Here is a 25,261-nt window from a genome sequence, read left to right on the forward strand (position 1 = left end):
ATCAGCCAGCAGGGATGGTGGCACAAAAAAACAGTGCACACAGGATGTCTTCGTGAACTTCCAGTAACCCAACATGTTCTGTCCAGTCCCTTCGCGGTGTCGCAACTCTGACATGAACAAAGCCTGAACATGCCAGGCTTCAACCACGTGTGGAAAAGATAGTTTCCCTGTAGCTTGTAATGAACAGGAACAATTCTGAACTGTTTTATTTCACTAAATTCAGTTGATCCGTGTGCTGAGTTGGTGCCAGTCATGAGTGAACATCCTCATCTACCGCTATAATTTGAAATTATGAGCAGATCATTTGTTTTCTCGCACTTTAGCCTTTCCATTATTTTGGTGAAGCAAGAACTTTATCTCATCAGTCCTTTCACCCAGAAGGCTCGTCTCTGTACTTTTTGGCAAATTCCAGCCTGGCCTTCCGATCTTAGCTAATGAGTGGTGTACATCAAAAGACTGTCATCTTTCCAACAACCAGTTGCCATTTTAAAGTTTTTGTCCACAGCAGGACTCAAGCGTGTAACCCTGCGCCTCCAAAGCCAAAGTCCTTACAGATGAGCTACTGCTGCCCCAGGTGATTGTGTGAGTTACAGAAAATGATTGAGCAGTTGCTCTGATTATTTTCCCATTTTGTTTTAGCTTCAAAATGGCTGTTTTTTTTCTCTTTTTTTTTTTTTACCAATAGACAGCTCTCTGTTTTTTTGCGTTGATTACACAAATCTTATCTTGTGTAAATGAAGTTTTCATGAGGGAAACCCCCAAAACTGTATGTTTTTCTAGACGGTATGAAACCTTAACTTTGTGCAAATTGTCTTTGGCGAGTGTTTCTGATTAGGAATCCAGATACTTATTAATCAGTTTTCTATGACATTCTTATTTTTTTTAATGATAACTGTTTAAAAACTCATGAGCAACTGTTAACAAAAGTGGATCTAAAGATCGTCAACTGGAAATAGTAGTATGTTTCTGTTTCCGTTTGTTCGTTGGGGGGGGGGGGGGGGGGGGGGTCGAAGTAAGACGTTACCGTGTGGATTCTGTGGTAGATTGTACCCTTCACACCATCGTCATCCTTATTCAGATTGGAACCAAGAAATGGATGGGAGTGGGTAATGGTTTGTGAAATTTTTGCGTAATCCTGTTTGCATATCAGCGATTGATTATCCAAACACAACCTTTCACAAGGTGAGACAAGGTAGTAAGTCACAAGTTAGCTTTTTTCTTTTGTTTTGTTTTTTTGGGAAGAGCTTTATTTTAATTGTAATGGAAGACTGCGTGGAACAGACCAACACTGAGTACTACTGTAAACAATGAACATTTGTAGATACTGATGAGTTTGCGTAGCCCCTTTGGGAGAACTGTATACTTGTGTGCTCAGTTTATTGTTGTTAATGCGGTAGTAGACTTAGTTGCTTTTGACAAAGGACTCGTAGAGGGCAATCAGTTGAGCCTGGAGGTCCTGGGTGTAGGGGTCCAGGGTGTCCTTCAACTCTCCGACGTAAGGGGTGGCCAGGTCTTTCACCTGCTGGGCTCTATGGGTCAGCTCAATCTGGACTTTCTCAGCCATTGGGGACACGTTGTCCTTAAAGAGCTGAAGGTGCTCCTCCACCTTCTCCTTCAGGTCTTCGGTGTGGGGCCCCAGCTGAGCCTGCAGATCAGCCACGCTCTGCTCCAGGTTGGCCTTGATCACCTCGCTCCTCCTCATGAGTTCGGTCTTGAGGGTCTCGGAATCCATGGTGAGAAGGTGGTTGAGGTCTGACTGAAGTTGCTCAATTCTCTCCTGGACCTGGGCCCTCATGGTGTTGGTGTAGGGCTCCATCTTCTCACGGACGGCGTTCAGCTCCAGGGTCACGCGCTCCTTCAGGATATCTGCCTCAGCGCTCACCTTGGCAATCAGGTCCTTGGCCACAGGGGGGAGCTGCTTGTGCAGGGTGACGGCGTACTGGTTGGCCATGTCAGTGCCATCGGTCAGCCGAGCACTGGAGGAAAACAGGAGACAGGACCATGAGACAACATCATATGCTATAGAAGATCACGGAAAGGCCTCGAGGCATACCTGATGTCCTGTCCCAACTGAGACCTCTTGATCATCTGGATAGTGTCATCGGCGGTCTGAGTGGCTTTGGCGACGTAATCCCAGAAGGCATCAGTCAGCACCTCCAGCTGGGGCGTGGGTGCATCAGCATAGAAGAGGTTGGCATTGGAGCCTGGTGCATGGACAGAGACAAAATAAGAAGGTTAGTTTGGTTAATTTCCCACAGTCCAGCAAAATTCTTCCATTTTCAACAATAAAGGATTCATAGAGTAGCCCTGAGGTTTTCACAGAATCTAGCGTTTGATTGATTAATCTGTTTGGTCAACTGTGTCCTTGGTCCCATAAAATTTATATAATTTGGAATTTGGCAAATATTAAGGGTGATGAGGATGGAGCTGCCAGGCAAGAGAGCTAGAGGAAGACCAAAGAGAAGGTTGGTGGATGTCGCGAGGGAAGACATGAGGGCAGTTGGTGTTCCAGGAAGATGGAGGAGATAGGCTTGCATGGAAAAGGATGACACGCTGTGGCAACCCCTATCGGGACAAGCCGAAAGGATATATACAGGATCTGAGCATACATCAGAGCTGAGTTGAAGGTATTAAATATGTCCATTTTAGCTTTTTCTTTGGCTTTTCGAGGTTAATTTCTAACATTGACTTTAAATGATGGACCATCTTTAATACATGGTGTTGAGAGAAGAAAAAGTCCAAGGCCAATACATGCAGAGCTAAGACAATAGAAAGAAAAATTCTTCATCTAATCGGATTCAAACTCAGCCATGCCTCTGGATTCTCCTTCTCTGAAAGTGTTTTCTGCAAGAGACTAATACTTTGTCTTCTCTGATCGGGTGGCTTTGTACTCACCTGTGAAAACGGCTAGAACCAGGACAGCGAGGACCTTCATGGTTGTTGGATCTAGAGTGACAAGATACACCACTTAAGTTAGCGATGAACATTTTAGCCCAATAGAATGATTGAGCAGACAAAAAGAAGATACTTAGAAGGTCTGGTCTTTCTTACCTGTTGAGAGTATCTGCCAGAAAAAACTCTGCAGTGCTTCTGCTCAACCGATGCGCTGCGGCAGCTTTTATAGAGAAGCAGATAATAATGATCCCAAAGTCCAGGCCGCATGTGCCTTGCTGTCACTCACTATCTCCAATGATGTCCTAAGCAAAAGCCCACATCCTGAGGACTTAACCCTTTTCAGAATGTATCACTAGATTTCATGTTCATTCTCATGATTTTCAACCCGAAATAAACTTTTATCTGTAGACTCCGATGTATAGCTGATTTGATTGCCGCAAAAAAAAAAATAATAATAATAATTAATTTCTCATTGGTTTTACACTTCGCCTGCTCACCTCCCATACCTTCTGGGTCAAAGTTCCCATGACAGCCGCCATGAGTCAGTCTGACCAAGGGTCAGCAGACTGCGCCATCGTCACCCTCTTAAGGTGTTCACCTTAAATGTAAAATGACGTCAAAAGACATTATGTGAGATCACCACAGGGTCTTACGTCTCCATAATGATTGATTTATCAAAAAGTCAAAGTCAAACTATTTAAATTAGAATAAAGCAAGGAAATTAGGACTATATCACGTCATTTAAGCAAAGTGATCCGCCACTAGAAGAGGAAAACTGGACTTGGCAAGATTTCTTAAAACAAGTAGGGCTTGACATAAACACTCGCCAACCCGCCAAATGCAGGTAACACAGCCACTCTGTCTAGCCACTTTGCCGGGTCGAATTTTATATATATATTTAATTGTAGTGTAAAAAAGGCCACAAAGTCATTTACTGTTCAAGGGAAATTGTTCATCTTTAGTGCCTTAAACATTTATATATTGAATAATGCTGTTTGAGAAGTTTACTTCACATGATTTGCGCATGCGCAGTGGCACGTGTGTCTTGAGAAGCAGAGGATGTGACGCAGGCAGAAGTCTGGGGAGAACGCGCGAGCAGTATTGTGAGTTCGTTCAGCAGTGTGCATCAATGACCCATAAGTAGTATCATTCAAATACATGTGCATGTAAACATATTGTTATATTATATATTATATTGTTAGCTGTAGTTTTGCTGGAGTGGTTCGTTAGTGTTTTTGATGCAACGTTAATTAGTGAACCTGTTGCCATGATCAGTAAGTTAGCGTCAGTCCACACTGCAAGGGGTGTGCTGGAAGTAGTGCGAATCTTGACTTTCAAAATAAGTACGTCAACCAGAAGAGCTGTGTTGGCTGCTTAAATGTTGCTGGCTTATCAGCATTTTGATAAACCTGCTTTGTAAAGTGTTTTTTTTTTTTTTTTTTTAAATCATATGTTGTGTGCACTTGGCCTATATTGGTCCTTTTTTGTCCTTCTCTTTGAGAAAACCACACACGCACTCACACAACTGTCAGAACATATGCAAGAAGAGAGAAGTGTATTGAAGGGTAAAAAAACTGAAGTAAAGGAAGAGCGACACATTGTGATCCCTTCTCTGAGTCGGCCTCAAGTGTGTTTAGCAACACACTCAGATGTGAAGACAGCCCAATTATCCAGAACCAGTGAGAAAGGAGGATAACTTTACTTCATGTAGTTTTCTCAAGTGCTGCGAGCTGTTTTACCGAAGTTGGTTGTGCATAACCCCTATTATTCAAGTGGCTGATGAGCAAAAAAGTGAATGTCAACCCCTAAAAACAAGTAAACAGAGCGAGGCTCAAAATATGCAAAGATCTCTTGAAACTAGTGTATTTTAATTACCTACACCTATAGAAATATGGTAATTTTTCTTCTAAGCGAAACTTGCCCGTACCCAGTAATAAAATGTCACTAATAAGTTCTAATAACAACAGGAAGAAATATCTTGGCAGACAAAGAAAAAGCATATCTTACCTTGAATCTAACCAAGATTTAAAAAAAAAAAATCTAATCATATTTTAACTGGAATCTAACCAAGATTTATAAAAAAAAAAAAAAAAAAAAGTGAAATCAAGGTAAACTATACCTTAATTTGAGGTTTTTTGTTAGTTTGTTTGTCTCTCCCCCCCATCTTAATCTAATCTTGGTAGGAGGCCTTTTGTGGAGACCAATATTTGTTTAGGGGGCCTGGAGATCAGGTTTAGCGGGGGGATATGACAATAAACCTTAGCCATAACCACATACTAGATTTTGGGGGGGGCTTGACAAGTTTTTAGAGGGGATGAAGCCTCTAAAATAGACCTAGCGACGCCACTGGTATGTTGTGCCAAGAGACGTCTGGGTATCGCACAAAACCTCAGTATAGCAAAGAATTTTAATCTGGCTTTTTGTTGGGGGGGTTTTGACACACTAGTTCCAAAAAAAAAGATTATGTGTGCTAAATAAGTGCAATTTTAAGCTGTCACATGTGTCGTCGCTTGTTAGTTTTACAGTGGTTAGCTTCTTTTTACATTTGTATAAGAAGTAAGAATATAAAAAATGTTCACCCTTGCATTACAGTCGAGTGATTGTGAGTGTTTTATTCTTTTTTAACAGTGAACATTGCTCACTTATTTTTACACTAGTAATGCTTAGAATATCGACTGTACAGTTTCTGAAGGTTTTAGACGGCAACAGTTTGACCCAGCAACAAAAAAAATCAGTGGCACCACTGTCATTTATTATATGTTGATATTTTTAGACACGTCTTTGTTTGTTTTTCTTGTGTGCTGGTATTTTGCTATCATTAGTTAGTAATAAATTGTAAGATCCCAAGCAAAGTATATAGTATGTTGTCCGAGACAGTAAATACTGTTGCACCCTAGTCTTTTTCCTGGTTTTATTTGGTCCAAAGGTTTGCCATCTAGCTTAAACCTTGATACATCGCACCCTGACTCACTCATTAGTTTTCAAGCTGATTAGCACAATATGATTGAAATTAACAATGCAACTCTCAATGAAACTACTCAATTGTAGTTCATATTTACTGTAGGGTCTGAACACCAAGCTGCGCAAAGCCCTTGTGTTAATTTAATTTTTCCGATGAATAAGTCGCATTTTGAGGGGGCTTCAACTGGCACAAAAATTCAGCAATTTGTGTGTATCCAGGTGAAGTTGTACTGTGTGTATCGCGGGGGATACATTAAGACCCACCTGTGATAGGTGAAAATCTGAGATACAGTATAAAGAAATCATATTTATTTTTAGTTTTACTACTCCCACATGCTTCAAACATGTTTAACCATACAGTATGAAAACAGACAAACTTATTAAGGCACATTTTTTTAAACTATTCCTTTCCACCCATTCCCACTCTCTTGCTCGCACAGTTCTCCAAATAGGAGGCAAAGCATGCTTGCTTCAAGCTGTTACTTGAAGTTTACTGTAAAACTGACATATACAACATAAGAGAATTGAATATTGTCGTGTACTGCATGTTTAAAAACAAAAATGTTCACGCAAACCACGTAATTTCATCTAACAAAGTCTACTAAGCTTAATTCTAACATAATGTTGAACGCCATAGACGGGCTAATGGAAATTAATATATTGTTATGGTAATTATGAACCTTCAAAAAACTGCTACTTTAACTCACATAGAGCAGCAACACATACAAGCAGAGCATACAGCAATACCCGCAGGCATATATTCTTTTCCCTGTGGGAATAACGAATATTAAAACAGCAAAACTGTATACTGTAAAAATCCAGCGGGCATTCGAACGATGAACCGTGATATAGCGGGGGTTCACTGCATTTGTAACCTGACCCCCCCTCCCCCCCCCCCCCCCAATAAAAAGCAGTCAGCAGTGGCGCCACCTGGTGAGTTACAAAAAATTACACCCATCTCACACAAGTTTGACTAAATTTAGTGGACATGGTTTTTTTTTTTTTTTTTTGCATGGCTGGAGCATGGCGTAAAAGTTTAATGATTGTTTCGAGGATTGTTTTCACCTCCTTTTTTCTTATCCTAACGATTAAATCAAATAATAAAAACAAGTAAGTAAGACACACCTGGCGTGACCCTGTTACAAAGTCCAGCAGGACTATCATCCCGCGTTTATTTTGTGTTATCTGGACGCCATTGGCGGTGTGAACAGACTTACTACTGTGCTGCCAGTAGGTGTAGGTTCGCTACTCCAACGTGAAAACATGAAAAAAGGCTTCTTCTTCTTCCTTTAAAATCATTTTCACATCGCATTATTAGCCTCTCTCCGCTAAGTCATGTGACAGGTTTGTGACAACATGGCAGAGACTCCTGGACTTTGCCTCCTCGAGTACAACTGTCATGCTTCATCAGTATATATAGGCAGCACAATCAGCAGCCAGTCACACTTGACAAAGAGGCACACAACTACACAAGAGTAGGTAAGAATTTTGCAGGCCTTCTTGTAGAAGATCATTGTAAATGGGCTCGCATGTTGATGAACTTCAACCAAAATCATGTTTGTTTTTCCAGCAGTCATGAGGATCTTTGTTTTGCTCGCGTTGGCTGTGATTTCTGGTAAGATGCAAACTCCAACATTGAAGTACACCACAATTCCTTGTGTGTTTGAACATACTTGGCCTATAAATTCTGAAAATATCTTTAATTGTAATCTCTAATCCGTTTTCCCCCAACAGGCTGCAATGCCAACCTCTTCCACGCCGACGCCCCCATGCCTCCGATGGAGGCACTGACCGACGCCTTCTGGGACTACATTGCCAAGGCCAGCAAGACTGCCGACGACACCCTGGAGATGGTGATGAAGTCGCAGTTTGGAGCAGAAGTCAAGTAAGTCGCTCCAGAATATTCACTTCATACAATGATCGCACTGAGATTTTTCAATTATACAGGCAATCAAAAATATATTTTTTTAGTGGGACAGAACGTGTTGGCACGGTGTGCGACTGGTTAGCACATCTGCCTCACAGTTCTGGGGACCGGGGTTCAAATCCCGGCCCCGCCTGTGTGGAGTTTGCATGTTCTCCCCGTGCCTGCATGGATTTTCTCAGGGCACACCGGTTTCCTCCCACATCCCAAAAACATACGTGGTAGGTTAACTGAAGACTCTAAATTGTCCGTAGATGTGAATGTGAGTGCGAATGGTTGTTTGTTTATATGTGCCCTGCTATTGGCTGGCGACCGGTTCAGGGTGTACCCCGCCTCCCGCCCGAAGATAGCTGGGATAGGCTCCAGCAGCCCGCGACCCTAGTGAGGGTAAGCGGTAAAGAAGATGGATGGATGGGACACGTCACAAATCCTCCAGGTAGCACTACTTAGAGGTAGTAAATGCAAGTGTGGAATTATACTTCCATAAGACATTTGTTGTATCCTTTGTGGCTGTCTTTGGTTTCACAGAAATTGCGCTGTATCATAATACTGTTAATTTCCTGGGAAAAATATCAATAATGGTAGGAAAACCAACCAATAAAGCCAAACGTATATACCAAAAAAAAAAAAAAAAAAACAGACAGTGATTCCATTTTTAAGTTGTTAGTTATATCAGCAATAAGTTGTATTTTTGTATATTTATCATGGTTCACATTGTTGAATATGAAAAACAGCTTTTTATGAGTGACTTCAGTGAAAGGCATAGCTGCTGTATTACGATACCATTGATATAGGCTAAATATATCGTGACACTAACTAAATTCCTTGATTATCAACCTTGTGGTGCATATTGAAATGTATCGATTTTTGGCCTCGTTACTGTATTGTGGTACTGTTGATATCTTTGGACATGCGGCATAGGCACAATTGCTGTATTGTGATACCGTAAATATTGTGGGCTAAATATTGTGACACTAAATAAACTCTTTGATTGCCAACACTAAGGTGCTTTTTGACATGTATTGATTTTGTCACCATTGCTATGGTGATGCCGAATCAAGTCTGTGATCTGATCTTCTGGTTCGCCTTTGCAGCGCTCACTTGGCCGAGACCGCCGATGTGGCCAGCAGGTACGCCAGCACCCTGAAGGAAAAACTCCCCTTGGCCGCCCAGGACCTGATGGCCAAGATCAGCGCCGAGGCCGACGTCTTGATGAACGTGGTGAGCCAGGACCTGAGCTCAGTCGGCAAAAAGGTTGAGCAGTACTCCAACACCTTGAAGTCCCAGATCCAGGAGAGGGTGGAGCAGCTGAAGCGGGAGCTGAACGCTTACGCTGACAACGTAGATTCAGATGCCCTGAAAGCCACAATCGTGCAGAGCAGCCAGGAGCTGATGGCCGGCCTGCAGCTCAGCATCATGGATCTGGAGAGCAAGCTGGGCCCCTACACGGCAGACTTAAAGAGACACGTTGACGAGCACCTGATGGCCTTCCAACGCAACATCGGCCCCATGACCTACAGGTTCCAGGATGAGCTGAGCTTCAGGAGCAGAGAGGTGCAACGCCTGGTGGCGCCCTATGCAGAAGACCTGAAGGAGAGGTTGGACCATTTTACAACGGACCTCCAGCAACAGCTCAGGGCCCAGTACGACTCCTTGGTCAACTAAATGAAACTCGAGCGCAAGATTCTCTTTGAAAGTTCTTCCCAATTGTACTGTCGCTCCAATCCAATTTGTATTTATTTCTTAGCTCAATTGCTCAACAAATATTTATTGTTTTTAAGTCTGTTGCTGCTGATGATTTTTTTTTAAAGCAAAATAAACACAATCCTCAACGAAAAAAGTGGCAGTTATATTTCTTCAACAGAAGAAATATATTTAAGACGAATAAACGGACACTGTATTTTCTTGACTTCTTCAGTGATAAAAAATATATATATTGACATTTATTAGATATACACAGTTGCTCTATCATGATACTGTTGATATTATGGACAATTGTAGAAAAATATTTGTTACTTTGCCAGTTATACAAATATCGAAGTCTATCATTCATCCATCATAATACTGTTGATATCATGGGGGGGGGGGGGGGGGGGAAACATAATTAATTGTAGAAAAAATGGAAACTCAGAGACATTAACATTAATATGAAAATGAATTTGTTATCTACATTTACTGTATCGTGATACTGTAGATATGGGCAAAAAATGTATTGTAGAAAAACATGGAAACTGAGATAAGTCTATATAATCAGACATTGTTTACAAGTTAGTTTTTTTTTCAGTCATCTTCTTCAGTGATACAAATGTTGACTTGCATCGGTTTTCCACAGTTGCTTTTTCATGATATTGTTCATATCGTGGGCAAAACATCAATCATTGTAGAAAAAATGGAAACTCTGAAAAACAGAGTACCCAAGTATTTGTTACTTATACACATATTTAAATGTATGTCATGGACAAAACATCATTAATTGTCTGGGAAAAAAATGGAAAGTTAGAGATAATAGCAAAACTATAAAACCGACACAGTATACACAAGTATTTTTTTACTTTGTCAGCGATACAGATATCGTCATGCATCAGTTATCTACAAGTGCTGTATTGTGAAACTGTTGGTATAGTGAACAAATCATTATTAATTGTAGAAAAAAAATTGAAAGTTGAGACAAAGCTTTAAAATTTGACTTCTTCAGTCATTCACATATCAATGTGTCGGTTATGCACAGTTGCTATATTGTGATACTGTTGATATCATGGGAAAACTATGATGTTGAAATGCATGTGCAAATCAAACCAGACCCATTTTAATACGTTCTTAGTCATCTTTTTTTACATCTATTATTTCCTCTTGTCAGTGAGTTGTGTGGGTGTGTCGTTCCCAGCAGGCCTCGAAGTCTTATGTTGACTTCATGTTCCTGTCCTCGTCTCAACATGTTCCCATGACACAACAGCTTGGTCTGCTGTTCCGGCCACAGGCACAACATTGGTGTTGTTGTCCGACGTGTCGCGGCAACCCATCGAGCTGCAATTCAAAAACATCGGCGTGCGGCACCAAATGTTCTGTCAGCAATTGATGGCCGATGCTTTATTTGAAATCCTAATTTAAAATGCCCTTTTAGAAACCTAACTTCAATCCCTAACTCAGAACACTAACATCAAACTCTATTTTGAAACCCTTTCAAACCATTCTTTGGAATCCTAATTCTAAACTCTAACTTCAAACCTTGACCCTCATTTAGAACCCTAACTTCAATCCCTAACTTGATACCCTAACTTTAAACCTGTATTAAAATTTCTGAAAAGTGTTCGAAGTTAGGGTTAGGGCTTGACATTACGATCAGTGTTTTAGATTACGGTTTGAAGTTAGGGTTAGGGTTTGAAATAAGGATTTCAAATTGTGGTTTCAATTCGGGTTTCAGTACAGTTTTAAAGGGTTTGCAACTAACTGGATTCTACTTAATTTAGAAAAAAAAAAATTCCAAATCAGGTTTCAAGTTGGGGTTTCAAATTAGGGGGTAAAGTTAAGGTCTGGGTAAGAGTTTCAAATTAGGTTTAGATTTTCACATTACGGTTTTAAAGTAAGATTACAGTTTGAGGTTGTGGATAGGGTTTCAAATTGGGGTTTCAAGTTAGGGTTTTAAGCCAGCCAATTTGAAACATTACTTGATTTATAATAATTTAGAAAAAAAAAAGAGAGGTTTCACATGAGGATTTGAAGTTTGAATTCAGGTTCCAAGTTGGCGTTTGAATTTAGGTGTTCAAGTTCAGGTTTAAATTTAGGCGTTCAAGTTTCAAATTAAGGTTAGGGTTTCAGTATAAAATTTCATGTTTGGGTTAAGGTTTCAAGTTAGTGTTTGAAATGAGGGCAATGGTAGGTTTTGGGTTTGCCATTTGTGGGTTATTTAATTGGTTTGTCGTGTTGCTTACTTGTTTGTTTACATAGGAACTGCAACCACAATAGTAAATCTATTGTTGAATGATTTCCTCTCTGATGAGCGTCATTTCAAACTGAACATTATTATCTATATTATGCTTTTGTCAGAGTGATTTTTGAAGTTTTGTCTTCATTGTTGTGTGTTTTGTGAAAGCGGTTGCAAACACGCCACACGTTTGTCCTGTGGTGACTCTGTCAGCCTCCAACGTGCAGGGTCAGAGTCCACTAATTGAAAACATCTCCGCTCCTTCAAGTTGTCATTGTTTATTATTATTATTATTATTATTATGCATGAGCGGATTATTTCATCTTTTTTCAGCTTGCGTGAAACACAATTTTGTTCAAAATCTTGAATGATAAGTAATGTATATCCACTATATACAGTACATAATCAAGTAATTTTTGCTTAAGCTTTGACATGAATATATGGGCCACATAAAAACATTATAGGACTAATGTACAGTATGTATTGGTTTGAATTGAATTATTTATTTCAAACATGTGAGAATGATATAAACAAAACAGAACAACAAAATAGACAAGATTAAAATAAAATGAAAATCAAGTTAAATTATACATATTCAAAAAGGAGTATGAAGAAGTACGGTGACATCTTTAGGAGTTTAGAAGATTAGGGTTTCAAGATTACAGTTTCAAGTTTGGATTTGAAATGAGTTTCAAATTATTGTTTAGAGTTAGGGTTTCAAGTTAGCCAAATTGAAATTTTATGAAATCCTAATTCAGGGGGAAAAAACAAAAAAATGTTTCAAGTTAAAGTTTCAGATTCAGGTTACAAGTTTTTGATTATGATTACATGGGTTTATCCTGTTTTGTTATAGAGTTGGTTACCTTGTTTAGCTATATGAAAAGTGTCACTCCACACTGCACATTATGATATAGAACAGCAGGTGTACCTAATGTTGTGGCCAGTTAGTGTCAGTGAGTGAGTCTATCTGATGTCAACAAGCACTGACATGAAGTGTTGTTTTGACAACAATAACGTGAAAAAGGCCCCGGGTGTCGCTTTCTAAGCCTGGCAAGCAGCCCAGACGGATGTCTGCCTGTCTTGGAACAAGTCTGCTCTCGTGGCTGTGCTTTTTACACACCTCGCATTGTTGGGATGCAGATGATGACAGATACTCTTGTTGTGACATGTTTTTACCCGTCGGAGTCGTTTCGCTTTCGAGAAAGACCTCCCAGGGCCACGCTGAACCGTATCAAATATAACACAATTATTATTATATATGATGAGATTTTTGGCTTGAATGTTTATTATAATTATTTGATTTTGTTGGAACTGCAAATAATTTGAGGTCTACTGGCTAATAAATAACATACTGTAGCGCAGTAAATCTGTAGGCTGTCTGACTGGATGCTTAGCACAAATGACAGAAAGTTGTTTGTATAATTGTCTTATGGTTGCTTATGTACAGTAATTGTATGGGTTGCTGTCGCCGTAGTTGGTGGTATGTGTGATATGCAGTAACTGATCACTTATTGTTTGAGTTTGTATATGTAGATTGTATGCATTAAATATACATACGTATAGTTGTTGGTATAGTTGTTTATATTGTTGGTATTGTTGGTATACAGTAGTTGTTGCTATAGTTGTTTGTAAAGTTTTTGGTATACATGTTGGAATTTTTTTTGTTCGTGAAGTTGTCTGTATTGTTGATATTGTTGTCATACAGTATTTGTTGGTATTATTGATATAATTATTGGTGTAGTTGCTTGTATTTTTGGTATAGTTGTTGGTATTCCTGTTGGTACAGTTGTTTGTATAGTCGCTTATATTGTTGGTATTAGTCTTTTATTTATTTTTGGGGGTATAATTGTTGGCACAGTTTTGATCTTGTTGTCGGTATTGCTGTTTTTACAGTTGTTTACACAGTGAAGTAGTTTGTATTGTTGATCCCGTTGCTGGTGCAATACAAAGCCAGTTGTTTGCATTGTTGATGTTCTAGTTGTCGGTGTAGTTGTTTGTATAGTGACGTGGTTTGATTCTGAAAGCTCGACATGGATGGAAGTGGAAAAACAGGGTTTCTCTTTAAGAAGCCTACATTGCTATCTAGTGGCGCTCTGCTGAAAGTGCAGAATGTTTTGGGATGTAGGCAGTTACTGTAAAGCTCTGTGGTGGTTGGTATTGCTGTTAGTATACTTATTTGTACAGTCAATGGTATAGTTTTTGGTATAGTTTGTAGAGCTGTTAGTTAGTTAGTTAGTTAGTTAGTATTGTCTTTATTGTTGTTGGTACTGTATATAAAGACCCCGAAAAGAGGTTTAAATTTCACATGTGAAATAGTGACGAGTGCTGAGAACATTTGCACCTTTCTTGCAGCAAGGTATGATGGGAACAGACTGACCCAATCCATACTTATGTATTTTATTCGTATTTATTCTGCAGTAGATGCTGACAGACGCATAGTCAATTTTTGATTCATTGATAGTATACGCCGCAGGTGTCAAACTGGTGGCCCGCCACATCATTTTATGTGGCCCGCGAAAGCAAATCAAAATTGCTAATTGTGTTCTGTTGTAATAACATTGAGATATTTGCGAGCATTTTTTTGTTTGTTACCAATCCTCCTTAGAAAAGATATGTAATAGTTGAAAAACACGTTCTTATAGGCTTCTGATTTCAAAACTGGTTATTCATGTATACTGTATGTAATTATATGAGGTAATCTTTCGTTTATATGGGCTCACAGTCGTAGCGGCCAAAAGTCAAAACTACGATGTTGCCCGTGACAAAGATGAGTTTGACACCCCTGCTATATGCTGACAGACATCCATAGAGGTGCCACACTATTGTCCCAAAAACCAAAAATGTATCAACGCTGGCCACAGATTGAAGAAGGTCACGAAAGGTCTCAAGTGTGTTGAGTCAACAAACAGCGGTGAGGAGGGAGGGTACTTCTTTTGTTGTCATTCAGTGCTGACTTCTTACATTGTCCAACTGCGATGGCAGCCATACTCTCGACGATGATGATGATGATGATGCTTTCCACAGCGTCCACACCACCGGTCCACTTCCTCGCTCAACAGAAGGTTCCTTAACGCCACAATATTAGGTACACCAAATTCTGTATCTACTTCGGGGAGGATTGGATGATGGCCCCAGTTACAGTTTCAGGAATATTTGACGAAATACAGTACACGGCAGGACAAAATAATCTAAACATTTTGCTTTGTAGTACGAAACTGTCCGCTTGGTTCATTTCTATATTTCATATTTGTCAAACCAACTTTTCTTTGTTCTCTTCCTGCTGCAGCATTTTTGGCTTGTGTCCCGGCATGGCATCCTCCCCAGTCGTCGTCCTCTTGGGGGTCCTCATATTTATCATAACCTGAAGGCCGTAAAATCTCACTTATGACATATTTAGTACAGCGTGTTTCTTTTGAGTTTAAGGTGGTGGAACGAATGTGTTAAATGTCCATGTTTTCTGATTTTTGTTGGAGTCACTCTGCTCTTCAATATGCAAATGGTTTCTTCTTTGTGTGTCAATTGAATGGTATTTACATCCTGTATGTGCAAATTCACAATGGGACTTATATCAACCTACAATCGATATGTTATTCTCCACCAAAATTCTTTATTATTATTATTATTATTATATTGTTCAGCTCATTCAAACCGGATTTGCACCGTTCCTACTTCGACGTGTTCAACTCATTCAAACCAACCTGTGAACAACTCCCCTTCCCCCAAATGTCATGAAATTTCAAAATGAAAGCCCGGAATTCAAATTTTTTTGAAATTTAGCTATAACTTCCTTATTTCTCAACGGATTTGCTCCGTTTCTCCTCCTACGTGTTCACCCCCTTCTCAAATTTCACAAAATTTCAAAATAAAAGCCAGAAATTCAAAATTTTGCCGTAACTTCCTTATTTCTCAACGGATTTGCTCCGTTCCGACTTCTACGTGTTCAGCCCTTTCCCCAAATTTCACAAAATTTCAAAATAAAAGCCAGAAATTCAAAATTTTGCCGTAACTTCCTTATTTCTCAAGGGATTTGCTCCGTTCCAACTTCTACGTGTTCAGCCGCTTCCCCAAATTTCATGAAATTTCAAAATAAAAGCCCGAAATTCTAAATTTTTAGAAATTTTGCTATAACTTCCTTATGTCTCAACGGATTTGCTCCGTTCTGACTTCTACGTGTTCAGCCCTTTCCCCAAATTTCACAAAATGTCAAAATAAAAGCCGGAAATTCAAAATTTTGCCGTAACTTCCTTATTTCTCAAGGGATTTGCTCCGTTCCTACTTCTACGTGTTCAGCCCCTAACCCAAATTTCACAAAATTTCAAAATAAAAGCCCGAAATTCTAAATTTAGGCGTAACTTCCTTATTTCTCAACGGATTTGCTTCGTTCCAACTTCTACGTGTTCAGCCCCTTCCCCAAATTTCATGAAATTTCAAAATAAAAGCCCGAAATTCTAAATTTTTAGAAATTTTGCTATAACTTCCTTATGTCTCAACGGATTTGCTCCGTTCCGACTTCTACGTGTTCAGCCCCTTCCCCAAATTTCACAAAATTTCAAAATAAAAGCCAGAAATTCAAAATTTTGCCGTAACTTCCTTATTTCTCAACGGATTTGCTCCGTTCTGACTTCTACGTGTTCAGCCCTTTCCCCAAATTTCACAAAATGTCAAAATAAAAGCCGGAAATTCAAAATTTTGCCGTAACTTCCTTATTTCTCAACGGATTTGCTCCGTTCCTCCTCCTACGTGTTCACCCCCTTCCCAAATTTCACAAAATTTCAAAATAAAAGCCGGAAATTCAAAATTTTGCCGTAACTTCCTTATTTCTCAACGGATTTGCTCCGTTCTGACTTCTACGTGTTCAGCCCTTTCCCCAAATTTCACAAAATGTCAAAATAAAAGCCGGAAATTCAAAATTTTGCCGTAACTTCCTTATTTCTCAAGGGATTTGCTCCGTTCCTACTTCTACGTGTTCAGCCCCTAACCCAAATTTCACAAAATTTCAAAATAGAAGCCCGAAATTCTAAATTTTTAGAAATTTTGCTATAACTTCCTTATGTCTCAACGGATTTGCTCTGTTCCGACTTCTACGTGTTCAGCCCCTTCCCCAAATTTCACAAAATTTCAAAATAAAAGCCAGAAATTCAAAATTTTGCCGTAACTTCCTTATTTCTCAACGGATTTGCTCCGTTCCTCCTCCTACGTGTTCACCCCCTTCCCCAAATTTCATGAAATTTCAAAATGAAAGCCCGAAATTCTAAATTTTTTGAAATTTAGCTATAACTTCCTTATTTCTCAACGGATTTGCTCCGTTTCTCCTCCTACGTGTTCACCCCCTTCCCAAATTTCACAAAATTTCAAAATAAAAGCCGGAAATTCAAAATTTTGCTAAAACTTCCTTATTTCTCAACGGATTTGCTCCCCTTCCTAAATTTCACAAAATTTCAAAATAAAAGCCGGAAATTCAAAATTTTGCCGTAACTTCCTTATTTCTCAACGGATTTGCTCCGTTCCTACTTCTACGTGTTCAGCCCCTTCCCCAAATTTCAAAATGAAAGCCCGAAATTCTAAATTTTTTGAAATTTTGCTAAAACTTCCTTATTTCTCAACGGATTTGCTCCCCTTCCTAAATTTCACAAAATTTCAAAATAAAAGCCGGAAATTCAAAATTTTGCCGTAACTTCCTTATTTCTCAACGGATTTGCTCCGTTTCTACTTCTACGTGTTCAGCCCCTTCCCCAAATTTCACAAAATTTCAAAATGAAAGCCCGAAATTCTAAATTTTTTGAAATTTTGCTATAACTTCCTTATTTCTCAACGGATTTGCTCCGTTCCTACTTCTACGTGTTCAGCCCCTTCCCCAAATTTCACAAAATTTCAAAATAAAAGCCCGAAATTCTAAATTTTTTGAAATTTTGCTATAACGTCCTTATGTCTCAACGGATTTGCTCCGTTCCGACTTCTACGTGTTCAGTCCCTTCCCCAAATTTCACAAAATTTCAAAATAAAAGCCAGAAATTCAAAATTTTGCCGTAACTTCCTTATTTCTCAACGGATTTGCTCCGTTTCTCCTCCTACGTGTTCACCCCCTTCCCAAATTTCACAAAATTTCAAAATAAAAGCCGGAAATTCAAAATTTTGCCGTAACTTCCTTATTTCTCAACGGATTTGCTCCGTTCCTACTTCTACGTGTTCAGCCCCTTCCCCAAATTTCACAAAATTTCAAAATGAAAGCCCGAAATTCTAAATTTTTTGAAATTTTGCTATAACTTCCTTATTTCTCAACGGATTTGCTCCGTTCCTACTTCTACGTGTTCAGCCCCTTCCCCAAATTTCACAAAATTTCAAAATAAAAGCCCGAAATTCTAAATTTTTAGAAATTTTGCTATAATTTCCTTATGTCTCAACGGATTTGCTCCGTTCCGACTTCTACGTGTTCAGCCCCTTCCCCAAATTTCACAAAATTTCAAAATAAAAGCCAGAAATTCAAAATTTTGCCGTAACTTCCTTATTTCTCAACGGATTTGCTCCGTTCTGACTTCTACGTGTTCAGCCCTTTCCCCAAATTTCACAAAATGTCAAAATAAAAGCCGGAAATTCAAAATTTTGCCGTAACTTCCTTATTTCTCAACGGATTTGCTCCGTTCCTCCTCCTACGTGTTCACCCCCTTCCCAAATTTCACAAAATTTCAAAATAAAAGCCGGAAATTCAAAATTTTGCCGTAACTTCCTTATTTCTCAACGGATTTGCTCCGTTCTGAGTTCTACGTGTTCAGCCCTTTCCCCAAATTTCACAAAATGTCAAAATAAAAGCCGGAAATTCAAAATTTTGCCGTAACTTCCTTATTTCTCAAGGGATTTGCTCCGTTCCTACTTCTACGTGTTCAGCCCCTAACCCAAATTTCACAAAATTTCAAAATAAAAGCCCGAAATTCTAAATTTTTAGAAATTTTGCTATAACTTCCTTATGTCTCAACGGATTTGCTCCGTTCCGACTTCTACGTGTTCAGCCCCTTCCCCAAATTTCACAAAATTTCAAAATAAAAGCCAGAAATTCAAAATTTTGCCGTAACTTCCTTATTTCTCAACGGATTTGCTCCGTTCTGACTTCTACGTGTTCAGCCCTTTCCCCAAATTTCACAAAATGTCAAAATAAAAGCCGGAAATTCAAAATTTTGCCGTAACTTCCTTATTTCTCAACGGATTTGCTCCGTTCCTCCTCCTACGTGTTCACCCCCTTCCCAAATTTCACAAAATTTCAAAATAAAAGCCGGAAATTCAAAATTTTGCCGTAACTTCCTTATTTCTCAACGGATTTGCTCCGTTCTGACTTCTACGTGTTCAGCCCTTTCCCCAAATTTCACAAAATGTCAAAATAAAAGCCGGAAATTCAAAATTTTGCCGTAACTTCCTTATTTCTCAAGGGATTTGCTCCGTTCCTACTTCTACGTGTTCAGCCCCTAACCCAAATTTCACAAAATTTCAAAATAAAAGCCCGAAATTCTAAATTTTTAGAAATTTTGCTATAACTTCCTTATGTCTCAACGGATTTGCTCCGTTCCGACTTCTACGTGTTCAGCCCCTTCCCCAAATTTCACAAAATTTCAAAATAAAAGGCAGAAATTCAAAATGTTGCCGTAACTTCCTTATTTCTCAACGGATTTGCTCCGTTCCTCCTCCTACGTGTTCACCCCCTTCCCCAAATTTCATGAAATTTCAAAATGAAAGCCCGAAATTCTAAATTTTTTGAAATTTAGCTATAACTTCCTTATTTCTCAACAGATTTGCTCCGTTTCTCCTCCTACGTGTTCACCCCCTTCCCAAATTTCACAAAATTTCAAAATAAAAGCCGGAAATTCAAAATTTTGCCGTAACTTCCTTATTTCTCAACGGATTTGCTCCGTTCCTACTTCTACGTGTTCAGCCCCTTCCCCAAATTTCACAAAATTTCAAAATGAAAGCCCGAAATTCTAAATTTTTTGAAATTTTGCTATAACTTCCTTATTTCTCAACGGATTTGCTCCGTTCCTACTTCTACGTGTTCAGCCCCTTCCCCAAATTTCACAAAATTTCAAAATAAAAGCCAGAAATTCAAAATTTTGCCGTAACTTCCTTATTTCTCAACGGATTTGCTCCGTTTCTCCTCCTACGTGTTCACCCCCTTCCCAAATTTCACAAAATTTCAAAATAAAAGCCGGAAATTCAAAATTTTGCCGTAACTTCCTTATTTCTCAACGGATTTGCTCCGTTCCGACTTCTACGTGTTCAGCCCTTTCCCCAAATTTCACAAAATTTCAAAATAAAAGCCAGAAATTCAAAATTTTGCCGTAACTTCCTTATTTCTCAAGGGATTTGCTCCGTTCCAACTTCTACGTGTTCAGCCGCTTCCCCAAATTTTGCTATAACTTCCTTATGTCTCAACGGATTTGCTCCGTTCCGACTTCTACGTGTTCAGCCCCTTCCCCAAATTTCACAAAATTTCAAAATAAAAGCCGGAAATTCAAAATTTTGCCGTAACTTCCTCATTTCTCAAGGGATTTGCTCCGTTCCTACTTCTACGTGTTCAGCCCCTTCCCCAAATTTCACAAAATTTCAAAATAAAAGCCCGAAATTCTAAATTTTTTGAAATTTTGCTATAACTTCCTTATTTCTCAACGGATTTGCTTCGTTCCTCCTCCTACGTGTTCAGCCCCTTCCCCAAATTTCAAAATGAAAGCCCGAAATTCTAAATTTTTTAAAATTTTGCCGTAACTTCCTTATTTCTCAACGGATTTGCTCCGTTTCTCCTCCTACGTGTTCACCCCCTTCCCAAATTTCACAAAATTTCAAAATAAAAGCCGGAAATTCAAAATTTTGCCGTAACTTCCTTATTTCTCAACGGATTTGCTCCGTTCCTACTTCTACGTGTTCAGCCCCTTCCCCAAATTTCACAAAATTTCAAAATAAAAGCCCGAAATTCTAAATTTAGGCGTAACTTCCTTATTTCTCAACGGATTTGCTTCGTTCCAACTTCTACGTGTTCAGCCCCTTCCCCAAATTTCATGAAATTTCAAAATAAAAGCCCGAAATTCTAAATTTAGGCGTAACTTCCTTATTTCTCAACGGATTTGCTTCGTTCCAACTTCTACGTGTTCAGCCCCTTCCCCAAATTTCATGAAATTTCAAAATAAAAGCCAGAAATTCTGAATTTTGCTGTAACTTCCTTATTTCTCAACGGATTTGCTCCGTTCCTACTTCTACGTGTTCAGCCCCTTCCACAAATTTCACGAAATTTCAAAATAAAAGTCAGATTTCTGAATTTTGCAGACACGTCCTTATTTCTCAACGGATTTGCTGCGTTCCTACTTCTACGTGTTCAGCCCCTTCCCCAAATTTCACGAAATTTCAAAATAAAAGCCAGAAATTCTGAATTTTGCTGTAATTTCCTTATTTCTCAACGGATTTGCTCCGTTCCTACTCCTACGTGTTCAGCCCCTTCCCCAAATTTCACAAAATTTCAAAATAAAAGCCCGAAATTCTAAATTTAGGCGTAACTTCCTTATTTCTCAACGGATTTGCTCCGTTCCAACATCTACGTGTTCAGCCCCTTCCCCAAATTTCATGAAATTTCAAAATAAAAACCCGAAATTCTAAATTTTTTGAAATTTTGCTATAACTTCCTTATGTCTCAACGGATTTGCTCCGTTCCGACTTCTACGTGTTCAGCCCCTTCCCCAAATTTCACAAAATTTCAAAATAAAAGCCGGAAATTCAAAATTTTGCCGTAACTTCCTCATTTCTCAAGGGATTTGCTCCGTTCCTACTTCTACGTGTTCAGCCCCTTCCCCAAATTTCACAAAATTTCAAAATAAAAGCCCGAAATTCTAAATTTTTTGAAATTTTGCTATAACTTCCTTATTTCTCAACGGATTTGCTTCGTTCCTCCTCCTACGTGTTCACCCCCTTCCCCAAATTTCATGAAATTTAAAAATGAAAGCCCGAAATTCAAAATTTTTTGAAATTTTGCTATAACTTCCTTATTTCTCAACGGATTTGCTCCGTTCCTACTTCTACGTGTTCAGCCCCTTCCCCAAATTTCAAAATGAAAGCCCGAAATTCTAAATTTTTTAAAATTTTGCCGTAACTTCCTTATTTCTCAACAGATTTGCTCCGTTTCTCCTCCTACGTGTTCACCCCCTTCCCAAATTTCACAAAATTTCAAAATAAAAGCCGGAAATTCAAAATTTTGCCGTAACTTCCTTATTTCTCAACGGATTTGCTCCGTTCCTACTTCTACGTGTTCAGCCCCTTCCCCAAATTTCACAAAATTTCAAAATAAAAGCCCGAAATTCTAAATTTAGGCGTAACTTCCTTATTTCTCAACGGATTTGCTTCGTTCCAACTTCTACGTGTTCAGCCCCTTCCCCAAATTTCATGAAATTTCAAAATAAAAGCCCGAAATTCTAAATTTAGGCGTAACTTCCTTATTTCTCAACGGATTTGCTTCGTTCCAACTTCTACGTGTTCAGCCCCTTCCCCAAATTTCATGAAATTTCAAAATAAAAGCCAGAAATTCTGAATTTTGCTGTAACTTCCTTATTTCTCAACGGATTTGCTCCGTTCCTACTTCTACGTGTTCAGCCCCTTCCACAAATTTCACGAAATTTCAAAATAAAAGTCAGATTTCTGAATTTTGCAGACACGTCCTTATTTCTCAACGGATTTGCTGCGTTCCTACTTCTACGTGTTCAGCCCCTTCCCCAAATTTCACGAAATTTCAAAATAAAAGCCAGAAATTCTGAATTTTGCTGTAATTTCCTTATTTCTCAACGGATTTGCTCCGTTCCTACTCCTACGTGTTCAGCCCCTTCCCCAAATTTCACAAAATTTCAAAATAAAAGCCCGAAATTCTAAATTTAGGCGTAACTTCCTTATTTCTCAACGGATTTGCTCCGTTCCAACATCTACGTGTTCAGCCCCTTCCCCAAATTTCATGAAATTTCAAAATAAAAACCCGAAATTCTAAATTTTTTGAAATTTTGCTATAACTTCCTTATGTCTCAACGGATTTGCTCCGTTCCGACTTCTACGTGTTCAGCCCCTTCCCCAAATTTCACAAAATTTCAAAATAAAAGCCCGAAATTCAAAATTTTGCCGTAACTTCCTTATTTCTCAACGGATTTGCTCCGTTCCTCCTCCTACGTGTTCACCCCCTTCCCCAAATTTCATGAAATTTCAAAATGAAAGCCCGAAATTCAAAATTTTTTTAAATTTAGCTATAACTTCCTTATGTCTCAACGGATTTGCTCCGTTCCGACTTCTACGTGTTCAGCCCCTTCCCCAAATTTCACAAAATTTCAAAATAAAAGCCGGAAATTCAAAATTTTGCCGTAACTTACTTATTTCTCAACGGATTTGCTCCGTTCCTACTTCTACGTGTTCAGCCCCTTCCCCAAATTTCAAAATGAAAGCCCGAAATTCTAAATTTTTTGAAATTTTGCTAAAACTTCCTTATTTCTCAACGAATTTGCTCCCCTTCCCAAATTTCACAAAATTTCAAAATAAAAGCCGGAAATTCAAAATTTTGCCGTAACTTCCTTATTTCTCAACGGATTTGCTCCGTTCCTACTTCTACGTGTTCAGCCCCTTCCCCAAATTTCACAAAATTTCAAAATGAAAGCCCGAAATTCTAAATTTTTTGAAATTTTGCTATAACTTCCTTATTTCTCAACGGATTTGCTCCGTTCCTACTTCTACGTGTTCAGCCCCTTCCCCAAATTTCATGAAATTTCAAAATAAAAGCCCGAAACTATGGGTAAGGAGAGTTGTTCACAGGTGGGTTTGAATGAGCTGAACACGTAGAAGTAGGAACGGAGCAAATCCATTGAGAAATAAGGACGTGTCTGCAAAATTCAGAAATCGGACTTTTATTTTGAAATTTCGTGAAATTTGTGGAAGGGGCTGAACACGCAGAAGTGGGAACGGAGTAAATTCGTTGATATATAAGGAAGTTATGGCAAAATTCAGAATTTTATGGCTTTTATTTCTGAAATTCCGTGAAATTTGGGGAAGGAGCTGAACACGTAGAAGTAGGAACGGAGCAAATCCATTGAGAAATAAGGACGTGACGGCAAAATTCTGAATTTCGGGCTTTTATTTTGAAATTTCGTGAAATTTGGGGAAGGGGCTGAACACGTAGAAGTAGGAACGCAGCAAATCCGTTGAGAAATAAGGAAGTTATGGCAAAATTCAGAATTTGTGACTTTTATTTTGAAATATCGTGAAATTTGTGGAAGGGGCTGAACACGTAAAAGTAGGAACGGTGCAAATCCATTTCTGAGCCGCTTCTCCTCACTAGGGTCGCGGGGGTGCTGGAGCCTATCCCAGCTATCATCGGGCAGGAGGCGGGGTACACCCTGAACTGGTTGCCAGCCAATCGCAGGGCACATACGAACAAACAACCATTCGCACTCACAGTCATGCCTACGGGCAATTTAGAGTCTCCAATTAATGCATGTTTTTGGGATGTGGGAGGAAACCGGAGTACCCGGAGAAAACCCACGCAGGCACGGGGAGAACATGCAAACTCCACACAGGTGGGGCCAGGGATTGAACCCGGGTCCTCAGAACTGTGAGGCTGACGCTCTAACCAGTCGGCCACCGTGCCGCCCGGTGCAAATCCGTTGAGAAATAAGGAAGTTACGGCAAAATTTCGAATTTTGGGCTTTTATTTTGAAATTTCATGAACTATGGGTAAGGAGAGTTGTTCACAAGTGGGTTTGAATGAGCTGAACACGTAGAAGTAGGAACGGAGAAAATCAGTTGAGAAATAAGGAAGTTACGGCAAAATTCTGAATTTCAGGCTTTTATTTTGAAATTTCGTGAAATTTGGGGACGGGGCTGAACACGTACAAGTAGGAACGGAGCAAATCCGTTGAGAAATCAGGAAGTTACGGCAAAATTCAGAATTTGGGGCTTTTATTTTGAAATTTCGTGAAATTTGGGGAAGGGGCTGAACACGTAGAAGTCGGAACGGAGCAAATCCGTTGAGAAATAAGGAAGTTACGGCAAAATTTTGAATTTCCGGCTTTTATTTTGAAATTTCGTGAAATTTGGGGAAGGGGCTGAACACGTGGAAGTAGGAACGCAGCAAATCCGTTGAGAAATAAGGAAGTTACGGCAAAATTCAGTATTTTTGGCTTTTATTTTGAAATTTCGTGAAATTTGGGGAAGGGGCTGAACACGTAGAAGTAAGAACGGAGCAAATCCATTGAGAAATAAGGAAGTTACGGCAAAATTCAGAATTTTGGACTTTTATTTTGAAATTTCGTGAAATTTGGGGAAGGGGCTGAACACGTAAAAGTAGGAACAGTGCAAATCCGTTGAGAAATAAGGAAGTTACGGCAAAATTTAGAATTTCGGGCTTTTATTTTGAAATTTCATGAACTATGTGTAAGGAGAGTTGTTCACAGGTGGGTTTGAATGAGCTGAACACGTAGAAGTCGGAACGGAGCAAATCCGTTGAGAAATAAGGAAGTTACGGCAAAATTCTGAATTTCAGGCTTTTATTTTGAAATTTCGTGAAA

General features: G+C 39.1%; 2 protein-coding genes across 5 annotated transcripts; one reads left to right on the forward strand and one right to left on the reverse strand.

Moving 5' to 3' along the window:
- Positions 1-1,207: 1,207 nt before the first annotated feature.
- On the reverse strand, positions 1,208-3,133 carry apoa4b.2 (apolipoprotein A-IV b, tandem duplicate 2). Its single transcript, XM_061775772.1, has 4 exons — positions 3,052-3,133; positions 2,896-2,946; positions 2,054-2,204; positions 1,208-1,976 (listed from the first exon to the last, which is right to left on the reverse strand). Exons 2-4 carry the CDS (start codon positions 2,933-2,935, stop codon positions 1,403-1,405), a joined length of 765 nt encoding a protein of 254 aa, XP_061631756.1. The 5' UTR covers positions 2,936-2,946; positions 3,052-3,133; the 3' UTR covers positions 1,208-1,402.
- Positions 3,134-7,068: 3,935 nt separating this feature from the next.
- LOC133479178 (apolipoprotein A-IV-like) lies at positions 7,069-9,689 on the forward strand. Of its 4 annotated transcripts, none has more exons than XM_061775775.1 (4): positions 7,069-7,335; positions 7,430-7,471; positions 7,591-7,741; positions 8,875-9,689. In XM_061775775.1, exons 2-4 carry the CDS (start codon positions 7,432-7,434, stop codon positions 9,443-9,445), a joined length of 762 nt encoding a protein of 253 aa, XP_061631759.1. In that variant the 5' UTR covers positions 7,069-7,335; positions 7,430-7,431; the 3' UTR covers positions 9,446-9,689. The 4 variants fall into 4 exon arrangements, with proteins under 4 accessions (XP_061631759.1, XP_061631760.1, XP_061631757.1 ...); XM_061775776.1 differs by having other exon boundaries at positions 7,069-7,331; XM_061775773.1 differs by having other exon boundaries at positions 7,087-7,335; positions 7,427-7,471.
- Positions 9,690-25,261: the final 15,572 nt, after the last annotated feature.

Source organism: Phyllopteryx taeniolatus, chromosome 6, assembly GCF_024500385.1.
Source record: "Phyllopteryx taeniolatus isolate TA_2022b chromosome 6, UOR_Ptae_1.2, whole genome shotgun sequence".
Lineage (NCBI taxonomy): Eukaryota > Metazoa > Chordata > Actinopteri > Syngnathiformes > Syngnathidae > Phyllopteryx > Phyllopteryx taeniolatus.

What these genes read in the sequence shown, in the direction of transcription:
- apoa4b.2 (XM_061775772.1), bottom strand. Translation starts at nt 2,935, where the DNA reads ATGAAGGTCCTCGCTGTCCTGGTTCTAGCCGTTTTCACAG. An exon ending in GGTTCTAGCCGTTTTCACAG is followed by an intron (nt 2,205 to 2,895) that starts GTGAGTACAAAG and finishes TCCATGCACCAG; the next exon opens with GCTCCAATGCCAACCTCTTC. An exon ending in CAGTTGGGACAGGACATCAG is followed by an intron (nt 1,977 to 2,053) that starts GTATGCCTCGAG and finishes GTTTTCCTCCAG; the next exon opens with TGCTCGGCTGACCGATGGCA.
- LOC133479178 (XM_061775775.1), top strand. Translation starts at nt 7,432, where the DNA reads ATGAGGATCTTTGTTTTGCTCGCGTTGGCTGTGATTTCTG. An exon ending in CGCGTTGGCTGTGATTTCTG is followed by an intron (nt 7,472 to 7,590) that starts GTAAGATGCAAA and finishes TTCCCCCAACAG; the next exon opens with GCTGCAATGCCAACCTCTTC. An exon ending in CAGTTTGGAGCAGAAGTCAA is followed by an intron (nt 7,742 to 8,874) that starts GTAAGTCGCTCC and finishes TCGCCTTTGCAG; the next exon opens with CGCTCACTTGGCCGAGACCG.